The 26,029-nt window shown below is 47.1% G+C and overlaps 1 protein-coding gene across 2 annotated transcripts in view; it reads right to left on the bottom strand.

The window, feature by feature from the left end:
* Positions 1–24,551, bottom strand: part of SHC4 (SHC adaptor protein 4) — a 33,124-nt gene extending 8,573 nt beyond the window's left edge. For both annotated transcript variants that reach the window (XM_009962949.3, XM_032983048.2), the window contains exons 1-7: positions 23,179–24,551; positions 14,159–14,229; positions 7,093–7,156; positions 6,113–6,232; positions 4,411–4,464; positions 1,771–1,822; positions 324–450 (exon numbers count right to left, since the gene is read on the bottom strand). In XM_009962949.3, coding sequence (XP_009961251.3) covers positions 324–450; positions 1,771–1,822; positions 4,411–4,464; positions 6,113–6,232; positions 7,093–7,156; positions 14,159–14,229; positions 23,179–23,757 — 1,067 coding nt within the window. In that variant the 5' untranslated portion in view covers positions 23,758–24,551. The remainder of the gene's footprint in view (positions 1–323; positions 451–1,770; positions 1,823–4,410; positions 4,465–6,112; positions 6,233–7,092; positions 7,157–14,158; positions 14,230–23,178) is intronic.
* Positions 24,552–26,029: the final 1,478 nt, after the last annotated feature.

Below are 26,029 nucleotides of genomic sequence, written 5' to 3'. Positions count from 1 at the left end.
TGAGCAGAGTAATTTGAACATTCATTCAAATTACTTGTATGACTTAAGATAAGTCATACAAGATAAGCTGTTTTAGCTAAGGAACAATACAGCTAAATTCTGTGTTATGCACCTGTACAAATGTCATGGAAGTCAAAGGAGTTTACTGCAGTAAGCTAATTTAAGTCCATTATACTCTGTACATAAAGCATATATTACAATTAGCGTATGTCCAGAAAGCATATTCAAAGCATCTTTATGGATCACTCTTTGGAATATATTGTTTTCCTGAAAAGTACTAAAGAGAAGGAAATCTCCAGTTAAGTGACTGCAAGTTTACTGACCTTTCATTAGATGTAACCAGACTAGATGGGTTCTTCAGGTACTGTTTGAACCGAAGCTCAAAAGCCTGCCCTATGGTGTTTATCACCTCCTGTGCCATCTCATTGGGACATTCCAGTATGTGGCATGCTGCAAAGAGACACTTACTTTAAGTAAATGCGCTTTATACCAGAAAATAGAGACACAAGCTATATTGCTTACAGCAGAAAGGCTGGGCATGAAATTATGCATCTAGATGGCTTTAGGACATTGTACAGACTGAGATTTTTGAAGTGCTAAAGAATTTGCTCTAAGCATTTTTTAATCACAGTATCAATTTATACCTCAATAAAAGAAACTCTCCATTTACACTTCCTGCATGGAGTGTTCTTGTATCTCCTTTTTCCTCCTTGCCTGGCAGTAAGCAAAAGCAGGGGAGAGAGCCAGCACTGCCAGTGTGCAGCTTTCACGTGAAGCAGCATGAAAACACAAGTATGGGTGGCTCTGGCAGCCTGGGGCAGGGCTCCCTCGGGGCAAGACTATGCTCCTGCCACTAGTCCTTGTTCTCACCTCGAGCCTCAGGAAACTCCCTCCAGCAGTGAGTGCCCTGTGCCCCGGACCAGCTCTCCCCTCTGCCGCGCCACCATGAGACAGCCCTCGGGGACGGTGCTGGGCCCGCTGCCAGCCCTGCCTGCAGGCTGCCAGGGTACAGGAGTGCTGCACATCCCAGCATCCATACCGGGACTTACTGGTGAACTCTCAGGGTGCCCTAAGCTAATCAAAATAGAGGTGATGGAGCTACTGAGAGGTGGCAGGCCAGACTGTAAGGCTCCAGCCCAGCTTCTCCCGAAAACATCCCGATCTTCTGAGCCATCCACCACACCTCAGTGAGCTCTCCTGCAAGCTGCCACTACCAACTTCACAGCCATCATTAGTGTTGCTCTGAGAACTGTCTGGCATGAAAGAAGCAGCCAAAGGGCAGTCTTTCTTGTACTGTAAGCAAATAATGAGAGTGATGGAAAGGGGTTGTATCCCCTGGGTTAGCCTCCAGAGAGGAGAAGGTCTCATACACCTGAGGATATACCCCACTCTGCCTTCCAGCAACATATCCGGAGCCTGGGTTAGATGAGGAGGCTCATTCACTACCCTTCCCTCATCTAGAAGTTGCCCACCTTGCTAGGCTCTGCCTTTCCTCCCCAGGCAAGGCTGGCTTGGGAAGGCTCCTACCCCTGCATGGAGCCAGCAGCTAGTACAGCTTTAGTCTGACTTGCAGATTCTCACTTTGTTGCACAAAGAATATGTTTAAAGCCACAGCCTGAATACCATCACCCATATCCATACAGGGAAGTCAGAAATTGTACAGAATATTGAGCTGTTCAGTAGCTTTCTTATTTTAAACTCAATCAATTCCTTGGTACAGCTAAAGTAATCATATAAACATCTATAACAATCTGAAAAATGTTTCCATACCTCTCTGATTAACAGGATCTTTTGCTACATATGCAACATAGTCTGTTGTGTCCTATAGGAAAGAAGACAACAAATGTCTTTAAAATTGTCATTATGAACACCCCTACCACCATAACAAAGCAACTGAGTATAGAGAGATATATTTTTTGCTTTAAAAAGCATGCTTCTTTCAGGGGAAACAACTGGAGGTACTAGCAAAGTGGGCTAAGGGAAAAATCAGTGACACACTGGTGGCTATTGACACAGTAATTGTCCTGGAATTTTTTTCTTGTAATAAATGATTACACCATTTGGCATTATTTGGGTCTTCAATAAACTGTGTATTCCATTCCAAACTCTGCAACAGGAGTAGAATCACAACCAGTGTCTCATCAGCAGGCGATGCTTCTCTCTTCCGCTGCTCCCATGGAGCTTGAAGCTTCTCCCATGTAACTCATTGCGGCTGCATGACTGCCAGTCACAGCTTTTAGCTGGGACAGTTCTTATCAATATCAGTGGAAGATAAAATAGTGCTAATATACTGCTAAGGACATGTTAGAATATTCCTGATTTGTAGCATGAAGATTGAGTTTTGAAGGCATCTTAGAGAAAAGTTGATCTTTAAAATATTGCAGAATACAGTAGGTATCTGATCTCAATTGCTGCTGCCTGATTTTAGTCTGGCTACGATCAGGTTAAATTACCCTGGATCTCAAGACTGCTGCTGAGATCAGACAACCTCAGTATAATCAGTTGTCTGTTTCAGATTCTCTTTCCAGCCAACACTGAAATAATCCTCACTTTTTCTCATCAAACTGAAAGGGAACTGGAATAGAAGAATTAACATTTCTAGTCATACTGCAAAAGCAAATAGTCGCCTCATAACTCAGTGTTATAGTAAAAATGATAAGGTAATGAATAACATTCTCTTAATTATTAAAGATGCATTTTGTTATTTTGGATCTTTAAGGTGGGATGGGGAAAATGCAATTTGCAGTTTAAAGGCATGGCTCTCTTGAGGGAAGATGCAATCAGCTGGCAGGAAACAAGGCCCCCATTTGCAATATGCACAGGAACAATCATTTAATAATTCAGAATGAATGACAAGAGAGGCAGGTCTTAGGGCCCACAGAACTCATCCTAGATAATTTTTTTTAAATTTCCAAAGTTAATATCATTATAACAAAGCAAGCTACATAATTTTTATGCATTTAGTAAACTCTATTTCCTTCCTTTTCCTGTCAGGTTTTTCTTAAAGTCCATAAATACTTTAGGATATACTTTTAAAATAAATTAGATCTAGAGAGCAACTAGAAACTGAAGTAACTGGAGTAGTGCCGGCTATTTTTGTATCTTTGTAAAGTTTATGTACATGAATAGATGACTTTGCTTTAGAATAAAGACAAAATAGGCAGAATATTGCTATCTTGGGCAGAATATTGCTACTCCTTAGCAGCGCAGAGCAACACCGAACTGCACCTAGACCCTGAATGTGGGGGAAAGTGGAGAGACATGTCCTGTGGAAAATATCTCCCATTTTAAATGTACAGGGAATTTTGGAAAAATTACCTGAACAAGGCACCAAAATTGCCCCTTATGTGAAGTGCCACTGGATTTATAGTTATCACTGCTGAGCAAGACCTCCATTTTACATATTCTCCCAGTAAGAAAAGTGTCACCACAGACACAAGTGACAGCACAGAGCCTGCACATGTGCTCCCTCCCCACTTCCCAGCCCAGCTCCAGAAAGTTCCAGTTCTCAGGCAGCTTGGGCAGCACCTCTCTGAGCAGAGCAGAGCAGCTGGGCGCTTTACATCACCCACATGGCCCTCCAGAGAAGATCCGTCAGCCACACAGGGTGGCAGATCTGTCATTTTCCAGTCAAAGCTGGATCTGGCTTCCACCCCAGTGTTATCAAGAGTATGACCCAGAGCCTTCTCTTTTCCCTGTTTCATAACCAAGAACAGGGAGACATTTAACAAAACTGAAGGGCCGAAAATTCAAAACTGATGAAAACCCCACTGTTTTCATACCACATGCAGTGTGAAATTCAGAACACTTGCTTAGATTAGAAGAGGAAATAGGGTATGTTTATGGATGACAAATTCCCTGCTTACAATCACTGCAATAAAGAGTTTGGAAGAGGATAGAAAACCTCTTGCTTGAAAGCATCTATGACTTCATGACTATACCAGGAAAAAAAAAAACCTATCTGCAGGAAGAAGGTGGCTATGCCACATGTGTCTCATAGGAACTGTTTGACTCAAAATCCGTCAAAAATTTAGTGGTGCCAGTGCTGACCACTTTTGTGACAGCTATTGAATTACACAGACCACAGAACTGATACAATTCCTATGTTCCTGTGTTCTTATTTTTAGATCCCCAAGTCTGAGGGCTTTTGAGTGAACAGAGGCTCACTGATAGGCAACTGGGAAGTTAACTATGCATATCTATCAAAGATCCATCGAGTCTCTATTCCGTGTCTCCTTTAGAGTCTCAGTCTCTCAGTTTTCTTGTATTGCTGGTCATGATCCAGGAGTGCAGTGTACTCTGTTAGTGTGTGTGGATAGGAAGAGATGAAGCAAAGTATTTGCAGGTACTTTTATTCTCATAATAATTTCATTATACCCGCAGAAGTATATCTTATAAATCAATACTTACTGGGTCACCTCCAGAAGCAAATGAGATGGACTGCATGTGGTGGTTGGCAATAATCTGAAAAGCATGACAAAGTAGTTAAACATGCTCATGTGACACACATTTAGAAAACAGCAAAGCATATACCTTCATAGAGCAAGCAATTAAGTTCATGACAACACAGTCCACTAATACATGCACGTATCATTTGTGAAGGAAGGAGATAAAAATAGGAATATTTTTGAGACTACCCATTCATGTTTAGTAACATCTAGATCACTGAGTAATCTTCCTTAAAGGGTTTTCAGAATTAATTCAACCACCAATTTCTAACCTGATTAGTATGAAGCTAAATGAGACTTTGAAAGGGGAATAACTGGAGACACTGGATGCATTTACTAAGTCTTGAGATATTAATTAATTTTTAAATTACCAACAATTTTATTTAAATGCCTAGTATATATAATGGTGGTGTTTTTACAAACGGGCCCCACTGATACTCTGATCATATTCTGTCTCACCGAACAGCTACCTGGTAGAAATTTCACTAGCCAGATGAAGCATCAACTTTTCCTGGTTCCAAATGCTACCTCATCTCTGGAGACAAACTATTCTTTATTATAAAATCAAGTGCAATAGATTATGCAGGTATGAACACAATGAAACGTGGTGGTGGCACAAGAACAGCATAAATAGGATTTTCTAGTTGCAAAGGTCTAATAAAGAAAGACCTAGAAAGAATTTCAAGACAGTGTCCTGCACGCCCACATGTGCAGTGACCAAGCACACCAGTGCATTTGGAAGGAGATCTCTCAAGCCAGCTTTTAGTCCCGTTGCAAACAGGAACAGGTTAAAAGGGCCATACTTTAGCTGGCAACACCCAGAGTTTCACTGGCTGTAGGGAAGCCCTTTGCTGCTGTACCTGAAAGAAAGGGAAACCTGGTGCCATAAACCCTTGGCTTCCCAGCACAGAGGTCCAAGGGACAGGAGACCTCTGTGCTGCAGGCAAAGCCCCAAGAGCTGCTTGGTGCTCAGCACGGCATCAGCACAGTGCAGTGATTCCTCAGAGCCAGTGAGCCAAAACTACCTCCCTGATGTTCCCCTGCTCCAGCTTGGAGCGAAACCCACTGCTGGCCCTGGGCGAGATTGTGCTGGGAGCTGAAGCCAACATCTGATGGAGGAATTAGTGGGCAGGACGAAGCTCCTCATCACATCTGCCAAGAAGGGAGCACACCCCAGTTCCAGGGCAGATCCAGGCTCTTGGGAACACATTTCAATGGAGCCCAGAGACTTTACATAGTATAACTGATTATGCACATATATAACCCAGCTGTAAAATAGCTTTGAACGACACCAAAGCCAAGCTCTGACTCATTATTTATATCAATTTTTTTTTTCCTTAAGACTTGTCAGGACTAGTGCCTTGTTTATTAGGCACTATACAGGCAGAGACACACACTGAGAAACAGTTTGCCAAGTGCTTAAGGATCCCTCCCCAAGGAAGACACCATCATAAACAAAAAGGGCATGTGCTGCACATCCAATTCCTCCAAAGTGCTTATTTTTAAATTCAAAGGCATCATGTAATTCTGCTTTACGAGGCATGCACAAGAAGACTAAAGGGTGCTGCTTTCCCTTCAAAGCGCCCAGCCTTTCCTTCAGAAGCCACAAAAGGAGGAGAATACAGTAGCACTGAGAAAAGGACAGTGATTTATGTGTATCCTACCTGCTGCGTGTCAACATTAATCAAAGTGAGGCTGCTTGTTGAAATGGTCAGCTTTATATTCACGCCAGAAAACTGAAGGTTACTTTTGCCAAGTACAGAAGACAGAAACTTCACTGGAGGCTTTGAACAAAGAAACAAAAGACAGAGGCTGTCAGCTGAGTCTGTCAGGGGCAAAAACATATCAAAGTCAAGTAGATTTTACAATATCTTATTGAGAATTTCAATGGAGCAAGGATAATAGCTTGATCAAATGCAAATAGATCTTCCAACAAATATCAGCTTTGAATACAATACTTGTAGGCATGGCTTTTATGTCAATAATGGGAAAAAAGTTTTAAAGCAAAATCCCAGTGAGCTAAATCTTATAGCTGACTCAGTAATTCAGAATGTGTCATTTTCCTGCTGAACTCTGTTTCGTTTCCTGGGGAAGTAAAGAAAGAAATTCTCCCATGTATTCATTTTTCAGGAGCAAGTTCATTCCACCCAAGCCCCACAGTTACAGAAGGGAATCAGTAAGTTCCACTGACATTTCCCCTCATTGCATCCCAGTTATTTAATAAGGGACCAGCCATTTTAGTTGTGTTTAATGTTTTATATATATAAAGAACAATCAGGTAATCCTCCAGTGATTGAGCTCTCTTTTGCAATCAAAAATAAAAAAAAAAAAAAAAAAACAAAAAACCTCCAACATTTTAACAGCCAGAACCTAAAATTTGTAAATCACCGAGCATTGCAAAGGCTGGTTAGGAGTAGGAACTCTGGGCAAAGCACTAATCCTGAAAAAAAGAAGATAGGGCATGGCCTCGGCCCCAAACCAAGCAGGCTAAACACCCTGCTACAAGCGCTTTCATGTTATACTGAGTTCAGATGGATTAATGTGTACTAACTCCAGCATGGACTGAAGTCTGCTAGGGAATTGTGTAACCAGATTATCAAAAGCAGATATCGAAAATTAATTGTTCAGCTAAAACAGTATTTACCTTCCGCTTTTTTATAGCTCCATTTGTACCTGATACAGCTTCACACAGTCGGCTTATTGCTTCCCTGCAAATAGAAAAATACAGCACAAACTGTTGGATCATTTCACACACATCAGCTGTAACAGGGCCAGCAATTCTGCAATTTATTGTTATCGTCCCACTTATAAACACTTAAATCTCCTGAAAGGTCTTTCACAGTTGTTTTTCTTTCTTCTTTTCCCCACACTGTTAAAAAAACCCCACCTATTTAACAAAATACAGTGATTTAGCAGCCTGGTCTGGGTTGATTCTCTTTCTTCATAAAACACATCAGTTTCACCTAATGAAAATTTGTGTTTAAAAAAAAACATCAACTAACCACAAGAAACTCAAACAACCTAATGCCTTCAAACCCTTTTTCTCAGTTCTGGTTGATAGGTCTCTCCCTATCCTTCTTATTTAGAGCATGCCAAGTGAGCCCAGCTAGGTGCCCTGATTGCCCTTCTGGTGCTTGGGGTTTCTCTTTTTTTAATTAAAAAAAAAAAGTGGAGGAAAAAAAGGAGGTGTAATCAGCTTCTTTTTCAAATCTGAGGTCTCAGTTCCTATCTTTCCACCTCTAGTTTCCCAAAGTAGACATCCTTTCCAGCCACCCACTATTCTCTACAGGCGACTCTCAGTGCGGGAAGCAGAAGGGTAAGGCATAAAGCTCTCACAGTGCTTATTGGTCGATATCAAAGGCAGCTAAATCACACATTTAATGTAACAGTGGCACACTGTGCCTATTTTCCACACTTGAACAAAGAAAATTCTGATATATGCTCAGGCAGGTGACTGTTTTGAACATACAGCGGAGCACTTGACTGCCCTGATCAAGGTTAGCACAGCAGCTGGAAGAAAACTTTTGCTAGCAGTCACAGGCTTGCCCTGACTTATACCTAACTGTTTTGAAGTCAACAGAAAAATGGTGACTTATTGGGCTGGGAGGTGCTTAGGAGGTTTCCTTAAGCTTGCCTGGACATCCCGGTCTGAGCTGCAGTCCTCAACCTCTCCAGCTGCCCTGTCCCCCCGGCCGCGGGGCTGAGCTGCACGGCCGCCCCCCAACAGCCTCTCGGGCTTCAGTTCCCAAATTGGGTGAATTCATTTCGAGGTTGTAGCCTCAGCCTTTCTCTCACAGCTGAATTCAGATTTGTGCTTTCAAGGGTTGTGATTTTTGTTTGTTCTTCAGAGAAAGAGAATTTGTTTAATTATTTATATTATTGGATTATTATCTAAAGAGCTAATTAGGAAATGAGCTAGTTAGGAAAGTTTGTCTGTTTCCAAATACTGGGGCATGCATGGGGGGAACACACCACTGGGCTTCATTTCCAGAGAAAGTTTTGGTTCAGAAGGGCTAACAAATATCAGGAGACCACAGAACGGTGAGAGACTCCAACAAGATATGTCCCATGAAGCAGAGGTGCCCCAGTGAGGAGTGCGGTCCTCCCAGGACCCTGCGTCATGCCTGGGGAGCAGATCAGACCACAAGTAAAGGCAGAACAGCACCAGCGAACTGCAGCATTGCTGCTGCCCCCTCCTCAGTGCCCCATGGACGTGGCTATGCTGATGGGCTACATGATTAAAGCCCTGAGATCAGTGATGATATATCGAGTCTTCCTGTCAGAGAACATCCTGAGAAATTTAACCTGGAGGCTGTCAGATGAACTGAGACTTCACCCACAGTAAAATAATAATAATAATGTAATTGATATGTTCTGAGTGAAAACAGCAGGGAAGAAGAGGAGGCTCGTCATGGGCTGCACAAGATGGGTCAGAAACAGAGCCTTTTAAACATTGCTTTTTTTTATCCTTTTAAAGCAAAGCACTTCCCCCTACACTGCTGAAAATATGCTTTTGAAGCAAATTCCTGATATCCTTCTTGTTTAGCTCCTGTTTTATTTAGCTGTTACCAGTAGAAGGGCCAAAATTAAGAAAAATAAATGGGAAAGGCACCCTGCAGGATGATCTTGCAGATTCCAATAATCAGCTTGGAAAATGAGAGCTCATCTTCTCATTCAATATTAAAGGAAATTAAAATCAGAGCCAAGACATTAAGGCTACTTGGAGCCTTCAAGTCTAGCTCTACCTAGAAAGAAAACCAGATACAGAACAAATTGGAAAAACAGGGAAGTCATCTATTTTGGTCACAAATGGGTTCTCACACACTTTAGTCAGCCCATGTAGAATAAGGAGTTGCAGGCAAAGTTGCCAGCAACAGACCCCATTCTTGTACAAGCCAGTGTGGTGACTGCCCACTTCATCACGCGCTGAAGCACTTGCCCAGCAAACAGGAACCAAAAAGTAGGCAAATAATTTCTACTTAATAGTTCCTACTACCTCTCTTTGGCAGGGGAAATAATTTTCTCAAAGACATTTCCTGCTGCATACCTCTGGGTGGTTTTCCAGGTGATCTACAAACCTTCTCGAATATTATTTCAAAGATGTGAAAAGCAGCAGTTTGGTAACACCTTACTGCTACAACTGAACACTTTTAACCTTCAGGCATTTCAACGGGGCAGGTGGACCTGAACTAGAAACTACGCCGTACCTTAGGAATAAAATAAACTCTGGATATGTCCACGATAAACTGAAATAGGATTTACTGTATCTGTGCTTTCTTCCTGGAAATCTGCTATTAATTCATTCTTGCAGCTGTTCATTTTCAAACAGTTGCTCAGGCAAGTCTCTGCTTTTAGACCTGCCAATGACATATACCTGTGCTTAGCTTGCATAGTTAATCGCTTTGTTCCTGGATGAATGTGCAACCTTACAGGTTCTGGCATTTGCTTGTCCATTTGGTATCTTCCAAATTTGAAGCAATAGCAGAAAATGTGGCCTTGTTATTCCAGTCATGTTGCTGGTTTTGCTTTCTCTCCTCCTTGTCATTCATCCCAAAGCAAAACACTTTGTAGGGTTTTTTTTTGTTTTTCTTTTAAATCACCCTGAATGAGATAACTTCACTAGTGTACACTGCAGCAGCTCTTCTCAACCCTGGAAACCACAGAATTAAATTGGGAGAGATGTGAGGAATTTAAATTGTTCTTGTAGTTTAAGGCAAAGAAAATCTTGCTCCTCGACTCCTGAGGCATCTTCTGCCACTTGAAGTGGAGTCACTGTCTGTCGGCCCTGCAATGCCCACACGATTACATAAACCGGTCACTGTTTCATTGACACAGTTTTCACTTTCTGTAGTGAATGAAAAAGATTTGGGTCAGCTCTTTTCACCATCCTGGAAAATATTACTCTGAAGCACTTTGGTCCCCTGGGCTGTCACCAGCAGCAGACCTACCGCAGAGGCAGAGGTCCCGCTCCTGGCCCATCCATTGCAGGGGGAGTTTCCCAGCAGTTATTCTGCTGGACACGAGTTCAGTGAGGATCTAGGCTAGCACAGGTCCCTGGGAGCACCTCTGTGGGATCCGGGAGCTGGGATGGGGAAGCAAGACATCTCTTTGATTGAGACACCGAAGCTCCTGAGGACACAGCTGTGGGCAGCTCCCCCACCTCCTGGGCTGAAGTGCACTGCACCAGGACAGTGCCACAGCCCTCACACAGCTGAGCACGAGCAGGGAATTTTTGTTTTCTCCCCAAAAAATCAGATGCAGACCCCCAGCCCCACAGGGCACTGCTCCCTCTGCCTGCTGGGTTAGCAGCCAGCTGGGCTGCTGCCACTTGGCAAGGGCTCAGCAAGCACTGGGGCAGGAGGGAGTGACAAGGACAGCCCTGTTTTTGGCATCCATAAGCCTTTAGATCAGCCCAGCTGTAGAGTCTACAGGTTTTCTCTGGATTTGCACCTCTGGAGTAAAACCCACAGCAGATGCTCCTCCCAGAGCATGTACATGTGGGAGAGCACGGCGCTGGCCTTAACAGTGAGCCACTTTGTTTATTGTTCCCCCAAATGAGAGTAAAAGATGAGAGATGGGCTGATGCAAGCAAGTAAGCATGCTGTTGAAGATTTGCTTTTAAGCATCTAGGCCTTTGCCTACACTATCTAACAGAATGGGATTGTGTGCCTCAACAAAGTTGAAATTAATCTTTCAAACAAAGTCAGCCTTCTTCCACCAGCCCTCCCCAGCAGCACGTTTCAGACGCCCTTCGCCCTTCCCTGCCTGACCACTTTCAAGTTTGCAAGTTAATGCCCGATCTGAGATGCAGAATCCCTTTTCCCATAAATGCCCAAATACAATGACTAATAATAAGCTTGGTTTAGCAGAAGTAGGAGATGTGTAAGAGGAAAAGAGCTGAAGGGCTGGACAAGGGAAATGCACCTCCGGCTCCAGCAAAGGCAGAACCTGTCACAGCACAAGGGCGACAGCCTGAACATGTCTTGTACCGAGGACAGCAAGCACAGCACATTTCTAGGTGACCATTCAACAAAAAAAAAAAAAAAAACAAAGCCTCTCAAGCAGAGGAACCAGTTACTCTTATTATTATTTCTTGGTGTTACTCTTGTCATCTACATGGAGTTTGGGATCACACATTTCTGAAAAATGTGAGGGATGTCCCAAGCCTGTGCTGGAAGAGACAACTGCTGCGGTGAAATCTCCTCTGCCAACCTCCTTACCACACAGCCACTGAGAGCCAAGGCTACACTGCAGTCATTCAGCCTGATGGCCGTAGGGCATCTCTGCACCCCATGGTCATTCATAGCACTGGAAAGACTACTTTCTGCCTTCCCCAACTCTGAGCCTGGAAATGCAAGTCCAGCAATAAACTAGAAAATAAATCCTCCACGATCATCTTTTGACTCCTCACAGCACTTTGGGAAACATGAGTTTGTTGATCTTTCCAACATTCATGTGAGGTAGGTAAATAATATCTTTAATTTTAGAGATCAGGAGACTAAGAATGCAAATACACATAAAGCAAGGCAGGGAGCAGACATAATTAGAGATCCTTTCTACATCTCTTTAAAACAGAAGATGCCTCTTTGTTTAGTGAAATGCCACTGGAGTAAAAATATTTTTCACTCCGGTACAAGTAACAGAGATGATTAAAATGGGATCATATCCAGTAACTCCTTGGTTGGTGCATTGTGCATGCTGTCTATAAATTTACTCCCCCGGGAGAACAATAGGGGAATAATCAATGCTATCTTTGCTCCAGTCAGCTTGTAATCGATCAAACTTTTAAGTTTGCATGCATGAGCTCAGCACTTCAGTGTTCAGTTTGCAAACAGTTTAAGTTTTGAATTTCTCATGCACAAAAGAGCCTGTTAAGGTCAGCAGTGGCATTTTTGTTAGGAGATGGAAATATTTCCATTGTTAAGTTTTCACATAGCTCTGGTTGACAAAACCTTACTTTTTTGGGCCAAATTTAAGTTGGCAAGCTCTTGTCACACAGTAATTCATAATAATTATTTTTCAGACAAACCATACAAAGCTCTGTCTTGTCACTGTAGCAGCATACATCTTCCATGTCTTACAAACGGGAGATAACCTTGCTCTTTGGCCAAGGCTATTGAAGAATACAGTGGCTTGGTCTGATTGCACCAGGCTGATTGCTTTGGACTAAGTGTACTACGTTGCTCTTTTTGATTAGTAAACAACTAGGCTGAGGGAAGTATATTTGTACCTCAGGCACTTCTTCATATACACATGCAGAAACTGGGTGAGTGCATGCTTATGCTGATTGTAAATGTCAACAACCACTGATTTTGAATATAAAACAAATCGGGTAGCTTTCGAGTGTGGTATATAGGCATTGAAGGAGTCAAGTTTTTCAGTTTTTTCCTTTTAGCTGATAAATCTGGGAGCCAATAGGTATAAATGTAACATTTGTCTCTTCATATTCCTTCCCTTCCCTTTCCTTTCCCCAGGATTTCTTTGGTACAAACACTTCAGGAAGCAAAAGAGCATCTGTAAATCATCCACCAGCAGGAAGAAAGAGCTGGGCAGGCGCAGGAAGCCTCAGCCACATTCCTGGCATCCTCAGCATGAACCATGCTAGAAAAATAGCTGAGAGTAGGAAGGAACATGTCTAAGGCCAGGCCAAAATGCTCTGCATCCACCCACCCCTCCAAAGCCTCTGGAGATGCCGAGATGCTGGGTGGCTGCTGGGGCTGCCCAGCAGAGTGCTAGTCCAGGCTGCTGGACCGTGAACATATCCCAGCAGCATGCAGCTCTCTGAGCTGGAAAGAGGGTGCTTATTTTGCAAACTCAAACACTCCTGCACTGACAGACTTAAAAGAAAAAAATGTAAAAATAAAACTGTTTTTTTCTGTTCCTGACAGGACATTTCAACAACCCCACAGGTGCGTATGTTGATAATCTACACCCAGTGACTGGCAGCAATTTGCAACAGAAGTTGCAAACTTCTCGAAAGACCACAAAATATTTCATGTTTGAACCACATTCAGTTGTATCTGAGAGCGAAATATCCATCTTTTTCTGATTTGCAGCTTGGAAACTTAAGCCTGCAGTACAGTTAGAGATGGCTGCATTTCAACACGTTTCCCTTGTGACTCCGCTTCCAGCAGAGCCTGGCCTTGATGCAGATGGGGTCAGGCAAAGCCATATGTCTGATAAAAATTCATTAGAGGACCTTGCTGGATGGAGGGACCGATGGCACTTTCTGTGTCAGGTGTGAAGCAGCATGGCAGAGCCCTGCCAGCACCCAGGCTCGCCGCCTTGGCCACCCGCAGCCGCGGCAGCACCAGCCGGAGCACCCGGGGTCTTGGGTGAGCTGAGCAGGCAGCGCTGAGCTGGGCTGGGCTGAGCTGGGCTGGGCTGAGCAAGGCCTGGCTGCTGCTGGTACCCAGCTAGCTGGGGATGTCTGCACTGTGCTGCAACTGCAGGGGGAGGCTGTCTGCATCCAGAACAAGAATTGGGAGAGAACTAACGTCTGTGGCTGAAACAATTAATTTTCCAATGCAAATAGCCTATTGTAATGATCAAATAATTCAAATCATCGCTTGGGAAAAAAAAAAAAAAAAAACAAAACAAAACATGCAAACTTCTATTCAAAATTGCCTGGCACGCACCCTCGGCTTTATACAGAAATTAGCATTCGGGCTTTTCATTCTTCGTCTGAATTTCAGTTTGATACCACCTACCTGGTGACTTGTGTTCGTGTGCCAAAGTCCAGGGACCTCATTGACTGCAGCACTTCAATACAGCCCATGTACTAGGGAAAACAGAGAGACAGAGGGAAAGGAGGACTTTGTTAGTATCTAGCACACAGGTAAAAGGAGGATCACAAAAGGAAACAAATGTGATTTCAGTCCACTAAGTATATGCAGAACCACAGTCTAAATGAAAAATCAAATCAGCCGTCCTAAAGCTGCTTTCTAAATAGATCTTGTTTTACTAAAAAGTGTAGAAAAGAGCAATAAAGACACCAGTGGCTTCAACAACATAGCACACGAAAGAAGGCAAAGCACTCTGGGGACACAAAATCCAATCATTAATTTCTTTCCAATTCTGCTTATTCTCAGTGATTAGCCTGTGGCACTGAGCCAGGAGGAATATATGAACACTGGAGGAAAATTCCCCAGGAGCAGAGGGGCTCTGGAAGCCCCACGGGACTGATGCACTCAAAGCCCCCATGCAGAAAAGCTGAATGTCCCTTCAGAGCAGTGGGAGGCATTACTAGGCATGAGAAAAACCACTGGCTCCATGCTGCTGCACGTCTGATGACAAATAATTTCTGCAGAAGATGAAGGAGGTAGTTGCAATTCAAGCTCACAGCAACAGCTCTTAAGGGCCTGAACTATAAGTTGACCTGCTTTAAATTAGATGCTGACTCCCAGACTTCTGTTTTATGGGGCAGAGCTGAGGGCTCCTTCTATATTCATTTGGGATTTGCATAGGACTAATTTTCAGAAACATCAAGAATGTGATGTTGTGTCAGCCCATAGACTCCTTTGATGTCATGTACAAACCTATGGAATGTTTTCACCTCAATGAAGTATGCTAGACTAAGTCTATCTACTGAGTTCACCTCTCCCAAAACATATCTTACTAATTCGCTCATCATTTCTGTAGATATCCATCTCTCTGCTGTTGAAGCAGTTTAACGTCTCCATTTCACAAGGCTGGCATAGGTCTGGGTCTTGTAGTTTGCATCCCCTCTCCCACTATGAATTCTCCTGGAGGGAAAAGGGCTTTCGAGAGCATCCTGCAGTGCTCACACAGTGCCCATGGGCTGCAGTGTCAGCCTGCCTGCACAGACCTCTCCTGCAGAAAGTCAAAGCCTCTGGGATACAGCAGACAACCTGGCGATCCCAGGCAGGGACGTGCATGCTCTGTCTTCTTGTTCTGAATGGATGGAGGAAGCAAGCTACTGTATTCACTTCCTCTGCCTCACTTTGCCTGTGAATCAATTTTTCTGCTGGGCCATTCAGAGGGGTTGTATTTAGGTATCTGTTTCAGCTTTGGAGACTTTCAGAAATGAATGTGTGTGTTAAAAAGAGAACGTTATGTGTGCAGTCAAGCAGGGATTCCACAACAATTGTATTACCCTTATTTTGGTTTCTTTCCAAATAGCAATGTAACCCTTGGGAGAACTCCAGAATTAGGTCAGAGTCCTGGAAGGACATCAATAAGAATCTGAAGGGTTAGCAGAACCGCTTCCCTAATGAACATTTAATGACTTTGTAAAGGACTCTGAGAGCTATCTTACTTGTTAAAGATATTCCTGCTTAACGGGAACAAAGCAAATGAGGAAAATGTCTAGAGCCTCAGCTTGTAGCACAGTGGCAACCTCTGATCCTACAGTATAAGGTCAAGCATCCTGCGAGCTGGTTGGCTGCTCCTCTATCCTTGAAAAAAGAAACATTTAGAGGAGTAGGTGAGTCATGCTGATAAGTGAGTCCCCAGTGCATCCTGAACAGATGCGTGGGAAGCTACTCCAAGCAAAGATGAAAAATCAATATTAGGTTTTTGCATAAGTGACCCTGAGTGAAGCTGAACTTATCAATGATTCACAAAAGACCCTTTTTTTTTTTTTTTTTTCTCTTTTCTTTAAAAGCCTGAGTAGGGAAGTGCATTAACATGGCACCTCACTGAATCTCTCATTTATTTTAGCTGCCATTGGTTATCTAAACCAGCACAGTTAGTAATGACCGAACCTTCACATCTCAGTAGGAGGGTACAGAGAACCAGCAGAGCCCTGGGCAGGGGGACACCTGGGGACAGGGGCAGAGGAAGTTGGGGTCACAGAGCTGGGGAAAAGCCCATGGAGCACATAAAAGGACAATGGGATACCAGAATCCTATTCAATAAAACAAAAGACACTCTCTGAGGAAGAAAAAATAATTAAAAAATAAACAAGGAAAAGATTAACCCCTCCAGAGATGAGTCCGACAAGCAGCACAACCAGTGTAAGAGAGAAAGGGGGAGGCATGAGACATGGGCAATGTTTGTCCCAGAGACTTCTCCTGTGCCTGGACTCCAGTTCAGGTCATGCCCCTAATCCCCACTCTGTATACCCCAATCAGCAGCTCCCACAGAACGCTAGTGGGCTCATCTGGGAATGCAGGGTTGAGGCCAGCTCCCACTTTCCTGCTGCAAGGAGGGTTAAGCTAAAGCATCAGCAGGGCAGCAGCCTCGGGTACCCTCCCGCAGCGCCTTGGGAGAGGAAGACACAGCAGTGCACAGCCCTTGCCCCAGCCCAAGCTGTCTGCCAAGTGTTTTTGTAAAACAATGATAGTGATACTGAGGGTTCAAAAGTGGTGTCCAAGGAAGGGGGTTCATCATTGTACAAAGGCCCAGAAAGAGGAGCATGGCTCAGCTTCTCTGAGTTGCTTGGGGAAGCTGGACACAGGCACAAGGGTGCTGTAACCAGCCTGGGACAACATGCACAGATATAACTGCAGAATTCAACTACCTATAGAAAAATAAAATGTCAACACTGAAAGAAGCCGAGGACTAAAGACTTGACATCACCAATGAAAGCAGATGTTGAGCCCACTGATCTGTCGGCAGCAGGACGGAGAGCTCTTGCCAAGACAAGCAACAGTCCCTGCTGGAAAAGGAACAGCCCCTCTAACGGCGACGTGCACAAAGCTGTCCCCTGTGTCCTCACAAAGGGCTGCGGGGAGCACCGGCACTGGGGGCTGCTTCAGCTCTTGGTGTTTGAATCTGGAGGGTAATCTGGGGCTGGCTGCTGTTGCCCCACACTGCCGGGGTGGCAGGGAGGTGGAGGGAGAGAAGGGCGGTTACTGAAGATGCACACATCTTTTCACATCTATTTACGAGAGATGACGGAGAGTGACTGCAAACAGGATGAGGGACTGTGTGGGAGGAGATGTGGAGGCACAAGGCAGGGCCCATGTGAATAAGCTTTTCAGGCACCCTCTAATCCAGACCCACATTTCTTTTCATTCTCTGTCATAACGCAGTCAGTGGCTCCAGCTCCAGCTTGAATGACAGCCAGTGATTCACCCGCAGGAATGATACAGGGAGCGGCGCACAGAGCTCCTGATTAAACCATACAGCTTCAGCCTTGCAATTTTACCTATTAGTTAACAGGCATTAATTCATGCGTAATGCCAAGAGCAGCTCCTACAGACCCCACGGCCAACTAACAAAAAATTCAAGCGACAGGATTTGCTTGCAGTGGCAGTCAGGTAACATGCTGCTGCAAAACAGCCTCTGCCCAAACACACGAGACTAGGTCCAAATTCCCTAAAAACAGCACAGCTGCCTGGGCAGAAACAGCCACAAGCAGCGGTGCTATGTGCGTGCACGAGCATGGCAGGGATCCGACTCCCATGCAGGCATTTACTTTCCCAGCACTGCTTTAACAAGGCACTTTTGAAGTGAAGGGAAAACCATTTCTGAGCTTCCCATCGCCCTCTTTCCTTGCAGGCAAGGGCTGCCTGGGGCAGGTGCTGCCCCGCGGGCCAGCACAGCACTCTGCCACGCAGGACAGGTGGCTGCAGAGCAGCGGGGGGAGTTTCGCTTTTGTCTGCTGGAATAACTCATCTCTAGCTTATGAAGGAAGACTGGGCAGAAGCAAGCTGCAGCCACCAGCACACAGCAGGATGATGGCACTGGAGTTACAAGGAGACGGGCCTCTGCCTTTTACACCAATGAAAAATTACTTTTGCCTGTAACAGCCATGGTGCTGCCCTCCCTACAGCTGGCTGCCTGGCTCGGGGAGATGCTGTCACATGTTGCAACATCTGATGTGAGATCCCCCAGCTTCCACCCTGGCAGGAAGGTGAAGCGCTGGCCTCCCTCCACAGACAACATCAGAGCCAGCCAGGGATGCGGGGAAGGAGCAATGCACAGATCACTCTAGTCCTGGGGGGGAAGTTTTCTCAGACCTTCCTTAGCTGCTGCCTGTGGTGGCTTTGGAGTTGAAAAGCCACGGTGTCCACTGGAAAGCAGAGACCACTGCAGCTACCCTGGCAGCAGCACTGTGCTCCTGTCAGCTCACCGCTTGCACCACGCTGCCGACCAGGCAGTCGGCAACACACAGCAGCGGGCTGGGGTCAGCACTACGTAACGCCGTTAGTGGCCACCAGTCAGGCTGCTAACGAGGAGCTCTGGCTCAGGTTTGTACCCTGCAAGAGATTTGACCGGCTCATTTCCTCAGTCTGAACCACACCAGCTTCCTCCAGCAAACACCAACCCCTTCCAGAGCCAAAAGCAAAGCCGGCAGAGCCTCTCTCCTGTCCCCCCCAAAGGGGAGCAGAGAGGCAAAGGCCACCTGTGGCAGCAGTTGCACACCACTGCAGGCGTGGGTACCCTGCAGCACCTGTGAGAGAGTACAAAACCCAGGTAGAATGGGCTGAAAAATAGACTGGACACCTTCAAGGAAGAAAAAATCCCATTAAAGACCATTAAGCACACAAAAAACCCCACTAGTGGTTTGTCAGTGCTAGCCTAACTCTCCTCATGTGCTTGCCCTGCTTTCATCTTCCTGTAGCAGCAGCAGTGCAGACAGGCTGGCCCTTGGTCTGTCCTGCTCCTCCTGCCCACACAGCACGGCCTCTTCCCTAAGGGGTGACAAGCTGTGGCTTTTTGTGATGAAGAACTGCTTTTGATAAATGGAAATCTTCCTGAGAAAGTTTGACCCTTTTATTCCCAGGTTTTCCATTTTTAAATACATCTTGAGAAAAGAGCAGGGAGAAGTTCATAAATATACAGAAACACTGTACTCAGGCCAGAGCTCCAACAGAATTGGTCCAAAACTGCCCTGGCCCCATGCTCCCAGCTGTGATAAAGCAAATGGCCTAAAAATGTGCGGGTTTCTGTTAAGAAGCAATTACCCAGAGAAGTGCATGAGCCTCGGGGACAGTGCCGGGTGGGGAGAGGTGCAGCCTCGTGGGATGAGGCGCGCACCAGTGGGTGCTGGGGGGCTCTCACGCACCCTGTCGCCCTGAGCCCAGCAGAGCAAGCGCTGCCCCAGCACCCCACAGCCCCTAGCCTCTGGCTCATGATTCACAGCTGCGGCTTCGAAGCCATGAATCACCAGAGCCCATCTCCCTCCTGCCAGAGCCCCGGCTGTACATATGCGTGTGGTTAGTTATTTACAGCGGGCAATGCAGAGCAGTTCTCCAGGTGCGGTGTCAGGGTGCCTCGCACCAGGGAAGCGGCTGCAGCTGAAATACCACAATTATTTCGCTGCCCTGAGCATGGGAGAGGCACTGGTGACTCCTCGGGACTGGGCAAAGGCTGCCTGGAAAGCCCCCTCCCCACGCAGGGGCAGGGAGCAGCTCCAGGCTCCCCTGTGGCACCCTCCATGGGCAACAGCAGGACTGTGCAGGGGACGGCGCCCATGTGCACTCTTTCAGGACATACCTCTCATTGCTCTGAACTCCTACGTTAGAAGCAGTCAAGTTCCTTTTACTCTAGAGACAAGGCAACTGATTTTAGATGTATATATATATATATATATGATGGCATATATCCGCATATATATGACATCAAACCGCAAGCAGAGGATCAGCCTGTATATTGGCAAAGGTCCTCTAAGACAAAGGATGCTGCAAACAACCTGTACCATATTATTTCAGTATAATACCATTATACTTTAAGATATATGGAAATAGCATTTCCTTTCCATATTTCAGTTAAATAGCACATTTTTAAACCAATCTGAACATCATCTCTCAAAGATGTTCATTATTGACTTAAGCTCAGCCACAGAGCCTTACTCCATGTTAGGCCCAGTAACACCATCCTGCTGATTCTTACTGGTCTCAGAGGGGCCACAGGTGCAGGACAGTGCTGAGAGCCAGGTCTTATCCTCCTGCTTAGGAGCAGGCACGTCCTTGTCACTCCCCAGTGACCAAGAGCAAAGATGGCTAGTGCTTCTTGGAATATTCCTCAGGCTCACCACAGCCGTAACAAAGACCAGTGGGAGACATGAGTCCCATGGCCGCTATGGGCTGTTCAGAGACAACCTCAGCTCCAGATGAGGCATGTAACATGTAGAACGTGAACAAGGTAAATATCCATCTTGTAAATCCTGCAGCAAACTCCATACAAAGTATGTTTTGAAAGATAACACTGTGGGAATCAGAGCTATCTGGGCTCCTATTAAAATATTAATATTTGGCCTCCTTGTTATTCTCATGAGCATCTTGGGGGAACAGGTGCTGTTATAGGACTCAGATTCCTCAGCAGAGCCTAAGTGACATGTGGCCGTGACACAGGTGCCCAGTGACCACCAGTCACTCAGCTGCCTCCCAGGGAGACGCAAGGAGCCTGGCATTGCCTTTTTGTAAACCAACCCTAGAAAGACAATTTTTGCCTCACTCCAGCCCGTAGGAGACAGCTTCTGCCATAAGGCATTTAATTACTTCACCACATTACTGCCTTTTTAAAATAACTGTAGCTCTTTTCCATGTAAGTGTTTGGCCAGGACATGTCAGCAAAGCTCTTGCAGCTCTCCTCAGGCTGGTTCCATCAGGCTCACAGCCACAGGAAGATGCAAGAAAGATGCAGGGAAACATTTCCCTGTTGTGCTGGGAGGCTTCTGCCAGAGACCCCCCTTCAGAGACATTTGCCGTGAAATGGGGTGACTTGCAGAAAGACCAGCAGAAAACCATACTGGAAATACAACCTGGGGAGCAGCTGGAAGGGATGAGCCCTTCCCCACTTCACATGACCTTCCTGTCAAGTCCTTCTCTTTTTTCACTTTCTTCTGACTTTCTTGCTCACGTACTCCCCGGTGGGTGACACCTCAGTACCTCTGCTCTCACCTCTGGGCCACAACAGAAATCTGGGAAATTCCCTCTGTGTTTCATCGTCTCCTTCTCACATCAGAAACTGAATTCTTTAAGTGTGCCTCTGGCATTAGCATTTCAGTAGAATCTCTATAGGCTAAATCAACCTCCACTGCATCGGGCACTGCTCACTGCGCAGCACACGAGGCAGATCCTGCACGGTGGGCACCAGGCATCACAACACCAACGGCCCCTTCTGTGGGCTGGCCAAAAGTGTAGCACCTGGAGCTGCAGTGGTCTCTGCACTGTCGCTGTAAGTCACACCCCACATGCTCATTCACCTCTTTTAGCAGCTTGCTGGTGTCAAAGCCTCAACTGCTCATGTTAGTACTAGAATTTAAAGAAAAGTAAACATAAAAGGACACATATCAGCATGATGAAATTGCACATCCCCTCCCTCCACATGCTGCACCTCCAGTGAACATCCCGGGGCCTCCTGCAGCTCTGCTCACAGCAGCTGGTGCCCTGCTGGGGCACCTCACATTCCAGCCAACATCCCATCAAACCAGCTGTGCTACCACTGCCAGACGCCCAGCAGGCATCTCATTCCTGCCTGGGGAAAGGTGAACGCAGCTATTTCCTCAGGCTGCTCTTCCCCTCTTTGATCTGTCTGCCCTCCAGCTGCATTTGGAAAGGAACTGAATTGTCTTGGCCTTGGACCTTTCTTTAGACCTTCCTGCTTAAGAAATGTCACGAGGGACACAAATTTTGCATGGCTTACGGCTTTTTTTCCTGTGGCACATTTTGATATTTCCTGTACACCAAACTGAGAGCTTACACATACACCCCTTTTAGCACCCTGCCTGCAGCCCACCAGGAGGAACAGATGCTGGTTAATAACCTCTTGTACAGCTTGCTCCTGCAGTCCTCCTTGCATGTCAGGGACAGGCACAAGGGCTGCAGAAGCTACAGGAGCCCTTGGACAGGCCAGCCATTACACGAGTATTTCTGAAGCAGGTTTAGACCGTTTCCTCTGCCATTTCCCTGTGGTCTGCACTGACTCCCTCCATGCAAGCAGCGGGCAGTGTTTGCTGAGGAGTGCTTTTGACAGATGAAGCATAAGCACTAAAATGCTCAGGACCAGAGGTTCAGATCATAAAGAAAGCAATGGCTAGCAAACAGTGAGGTCTGGGCACAGAAATATAAAGTCCAATGAGGAAAACAAAATTAGAATACTCCCAGGTGTGGCAGGGGTGGGGGGAGCAAAAGCACCGAGCCCAGGAAGCATGGCCTCCTCTCAGCCATTGACTGCTAATTAGAAGACAACATGCACCAACCCCAGTCCACAACGTGAAAAATACCCAGAAAGGCTACCTCAGGGTGCCTTCTGAAGAAATAGGCTGGGTATTCTGCACATCATCATTACCAATAAAATCAGACACAGCCCTATAGCATCAAAGGAGGAGGATGACTTCGCATCCTGCCCACTCATCTCCCAGGGCAGGAGGCACGGGGGAGAGGTGCTCCAGGCAGCAGCAGTGGTCCCAGCACCTCTCCCACACCCTCTGTAACAAATCCGTTAGCCAGCGTGCACCTAGTGCCTGGGAGCTGCACTTCAAGGGGTGGGAAGCCCTCTCTGTGGGCCCCCGTCTCCCTCCAACATGCATTTCAGGCCAGAGCACCCCCTGTTCCAATCGCAGCTCAGCCGCACTCCTCAGAGAGTCTAAAGATAGCCTTTGGACATGGATGCTGGCTTACCTCTGGGAGCAGCTGTGGTCCTTTTAACTCCCTCAATTTGACATCACATCCCTACCTACATCGGGAACCAGGAAATACATGGGAGAAGTCAGTGGTCTGGGGCAGCGCCTCCAGGAGTGAGAGCACAGGGGGACATGCTGCAGCCACCCGAGCAGTTTGCTTTGTCAGGGAATGGAACCCCTGTGAGTACTCACCCGCACGTCGTAGGTTGTTCCCGGCTCCCCCACGCTCTCAGCGCTCTGCACGAGGCTCCTGTCCTGCCTGCCTGCAGGAGCAGCCTCCTCAGCTCCCTGCGCAGAGCAGTCCCCCACTGGCTTTGGGGTTAGGGCCAGCTTGTCCAGGTCAGGCTGTGGGTAAGAGGCTGAGAGGCAGCTGATCTCAGGCGAGGTTGGGCTGCTCGGGATGGTAACACACTCCGTGAGTTTAATTCGTGGCACCTCTTTCGTTCCCAGACAGAAGCTTTTCAGCCCTGGCAGATTTGACGGGTTGGCCAGTTTAATGTTGGCCATCCGGGGGATCAGCGTGCACAGGGTGGTGCAGGTGTCCTGAGGCCCCAAGGAGACATCTTCCGTCAGTAAATTAGGTGTTGAAGAATGGGAAGAGGGGGAAGAACCTTTGATATTTAAAGACGTATTTTGCGTACCTTCATCTAGGGATGTTATGGAATCATTCCTGAATCGGCTGTACTTAGCCCTGTGCAGCATTCCTGGATGTCTAAATAACCCTACATACAGGACGTGTCCACCGAGGCTCTGCTGGCTGCGTTCTCTCATAGCCTTGGCAGTTCTGTAACTGGATACTCTTGCATAAATTGGCTCTTGTAGATATGTTATACGGAAACCAAACAAGTCAAACAATTTTAAAAACAGAAACCTATTGGATATTTTTGCTGACTCCCTCTCGAGTGGTTTATTTTCCTCAATGGATGAGGCTTAAAACTGCACGGATGTCTGGTATTTTGTAAGCAGTAATAAAAGCAGCATACAGCAAAGCACATCAGTGGTACAGCAGCTGAAGCTGAAGAGCCGCTATCCAAACCTGCTTTCGTTCCTGCCTCAAGCCAGGCACTAAATCCCACCCAGCTCTGAAGACTCACAGCTGTAGCATCGTTAATCGCGGAGTCCTGGCCGCAGGGAGAGCTCCAGCATCTTCCACACAAAGCAGAGCAAGAGACCTACAAGCTCAAATACATTTTCAGAGCGGCATGAAGTCGGTGAGGTGCCCAACTCTGCATTTCCATCGTCGGCTGCCCCGAAGGCGAAGCGCATCCCTGCGCTGCAACGCTCCCGCCCCGCGCTCAGTCACAGCCCCGGTATTTTAAGCAAAATACCGAACAGCGCCGGCAGCTCTCGGTGTCAATCTCGCTAATTCTTGCTGGAAAGTCCTTCAGCACCATAATCTCGGAACAGGTGAAGTGAAACAGCCCCCGGCGCTGTTTCCCGCAGAGCAGCGGGGCAGCAGCGCCCGAGCAGCCACCGCCGCCGCCGCTTTTATGAATGAAGTTTTTTGTGAATGGGGCTCAGGCGCGTGCAGGCGGGCAGCGCCGTGAATGGCGCTCGGCGGGCGGCCGCGGCCCGGCGGCCCCCGGGGTGCGCCGCGCAGCCAATCGCCGCCCGTCGCCGGCTCACGCGCCCTCGGCGCGCGGGGACCGGAGGGGGCGGGGGGCGGCGGGACCCCCCGGGTGGTGCCGAAAATCCCTCACAAGCCCTTTGCCGCGCAGCCTCGGCGCAGAGAGCCTGTCCGCGGCCGCGCAGGGGCTGCGGGCGGCCAGCGCGGCGAGCCAGGTTTATTTCACTCGCTGAAAACACCCGGGCCCCGGCGCCTCGGGCAGCGCGGGGGGGAGAAACGCCGCGCCACGGGGGTCAGGCCGGGAGCGGGAAACCGACACAAGGGCCGCGGTGCCTCCGTTAGCCGACGGCTTGTCTCTCGGCAGATTGTGGGTGCTGAGCTCACCTTCCCCACCAGTCCTCCCGGTGACACCGGCCTCGCCCTCTGCCCGCTCTCAGAGCTGTGAATCAGCGGCCGGTGGGTGAGGAGAGGCCGCGCTGCCCACTGTCCTGCGTGGGAGGGGAGAGAAGCACGGGCAGGCAGCTGGAGACACGCAGTTCAACACAGCCATGGCATTCTTTCGTCTTTTCTCTTGCGTGAAAACTGATATTAATTCTAAAAGATGCAGTAGTTGCTATAATAAAGTAGGGAAAGCCCCCAGTCTAGGCTCAGCTAGTGAAATCCAGCTCAAAGATGAAGCGGCTGCTTTTGAGTCAACCCCTTTTGGGGAGTATAGCTCAGACTGTTCACAAAATCAAACCCAAAGGCAAAACATGGACCAGCCACAAGTTACAAAGAGTGACTAATTTCTCATGAAGCTTTAATGATGGTTTTGAGCACAAAAGGATAAAAAGTGTTCAGAAGTGATAGCAGCACTGTTGATCGTACATAAAGCACAGAAACTCTCTTAGCATGAACATTTTTCTTTCTTAACTCTTTCATTTCTGTGCCACACTAGAACATGACATCACCACACTGGAAGGAACTCCTGGGATGGAGAGGCCACGGTGCCCTCACTGGCGAGGAGGGGAGACTGGAGGGGGGTCAAGCTGAGGTGGCCATAAAGGGCACGAGGACCAGTTTTCAGGGAGATGCTGATGCCCCAGGCTCCTGTCTTGGGGGACCTCCCAGATTTATCTTTTTACTGCCATGAAAAACATGCAACCAGACTAACAAACCTCCTCTTTCTGTGAGATCAGCCTTGCCATCCTTCCCACCTTTTCTCTGAGCACGCAGTGAGGGTCTTCCTGGCACAGATGAGGGCACCAGGGGAGGGTGGCTTGGTGACCAGGACGCACCCCCAGGCCTTTGCTCGGGTAGAGACTAGTTCATGGCCGTGGGCTGCCCCTGGCCCATGCTGGTCCTCATCCCTGAGCCCTCTGCCAGCTGTTCCTTCCTGAGGAGACAATCTGAGCCTTGCTTACCTGGGTGAGTGAGAAAAGGGGCAGGCGGGTCCCTGCTGGCCCTGCAATCCCCACTGTGTCCTTCTGCAGCTGA

The sequence above is a fragment of the Tyto alba genome, unplaced genomic scaffold (genome assembly GCF_018691265.1).
Source record: "Tyto alba isolate M040663 unplaced genomic scaffold, T.alba_DEE_v4.0 Super-Scaffold_41, whole genome shotgun sequence".
NCBI lineage: Eukaryota > Metazoa > Chordata > Aves > Strigiformes > Tytonidae > Tyto > Tyto alba.
Note: the sequence above shows the minus strand (reverse complement) of the source record. Positions and strands in the feature narration are given on the sequence as shown.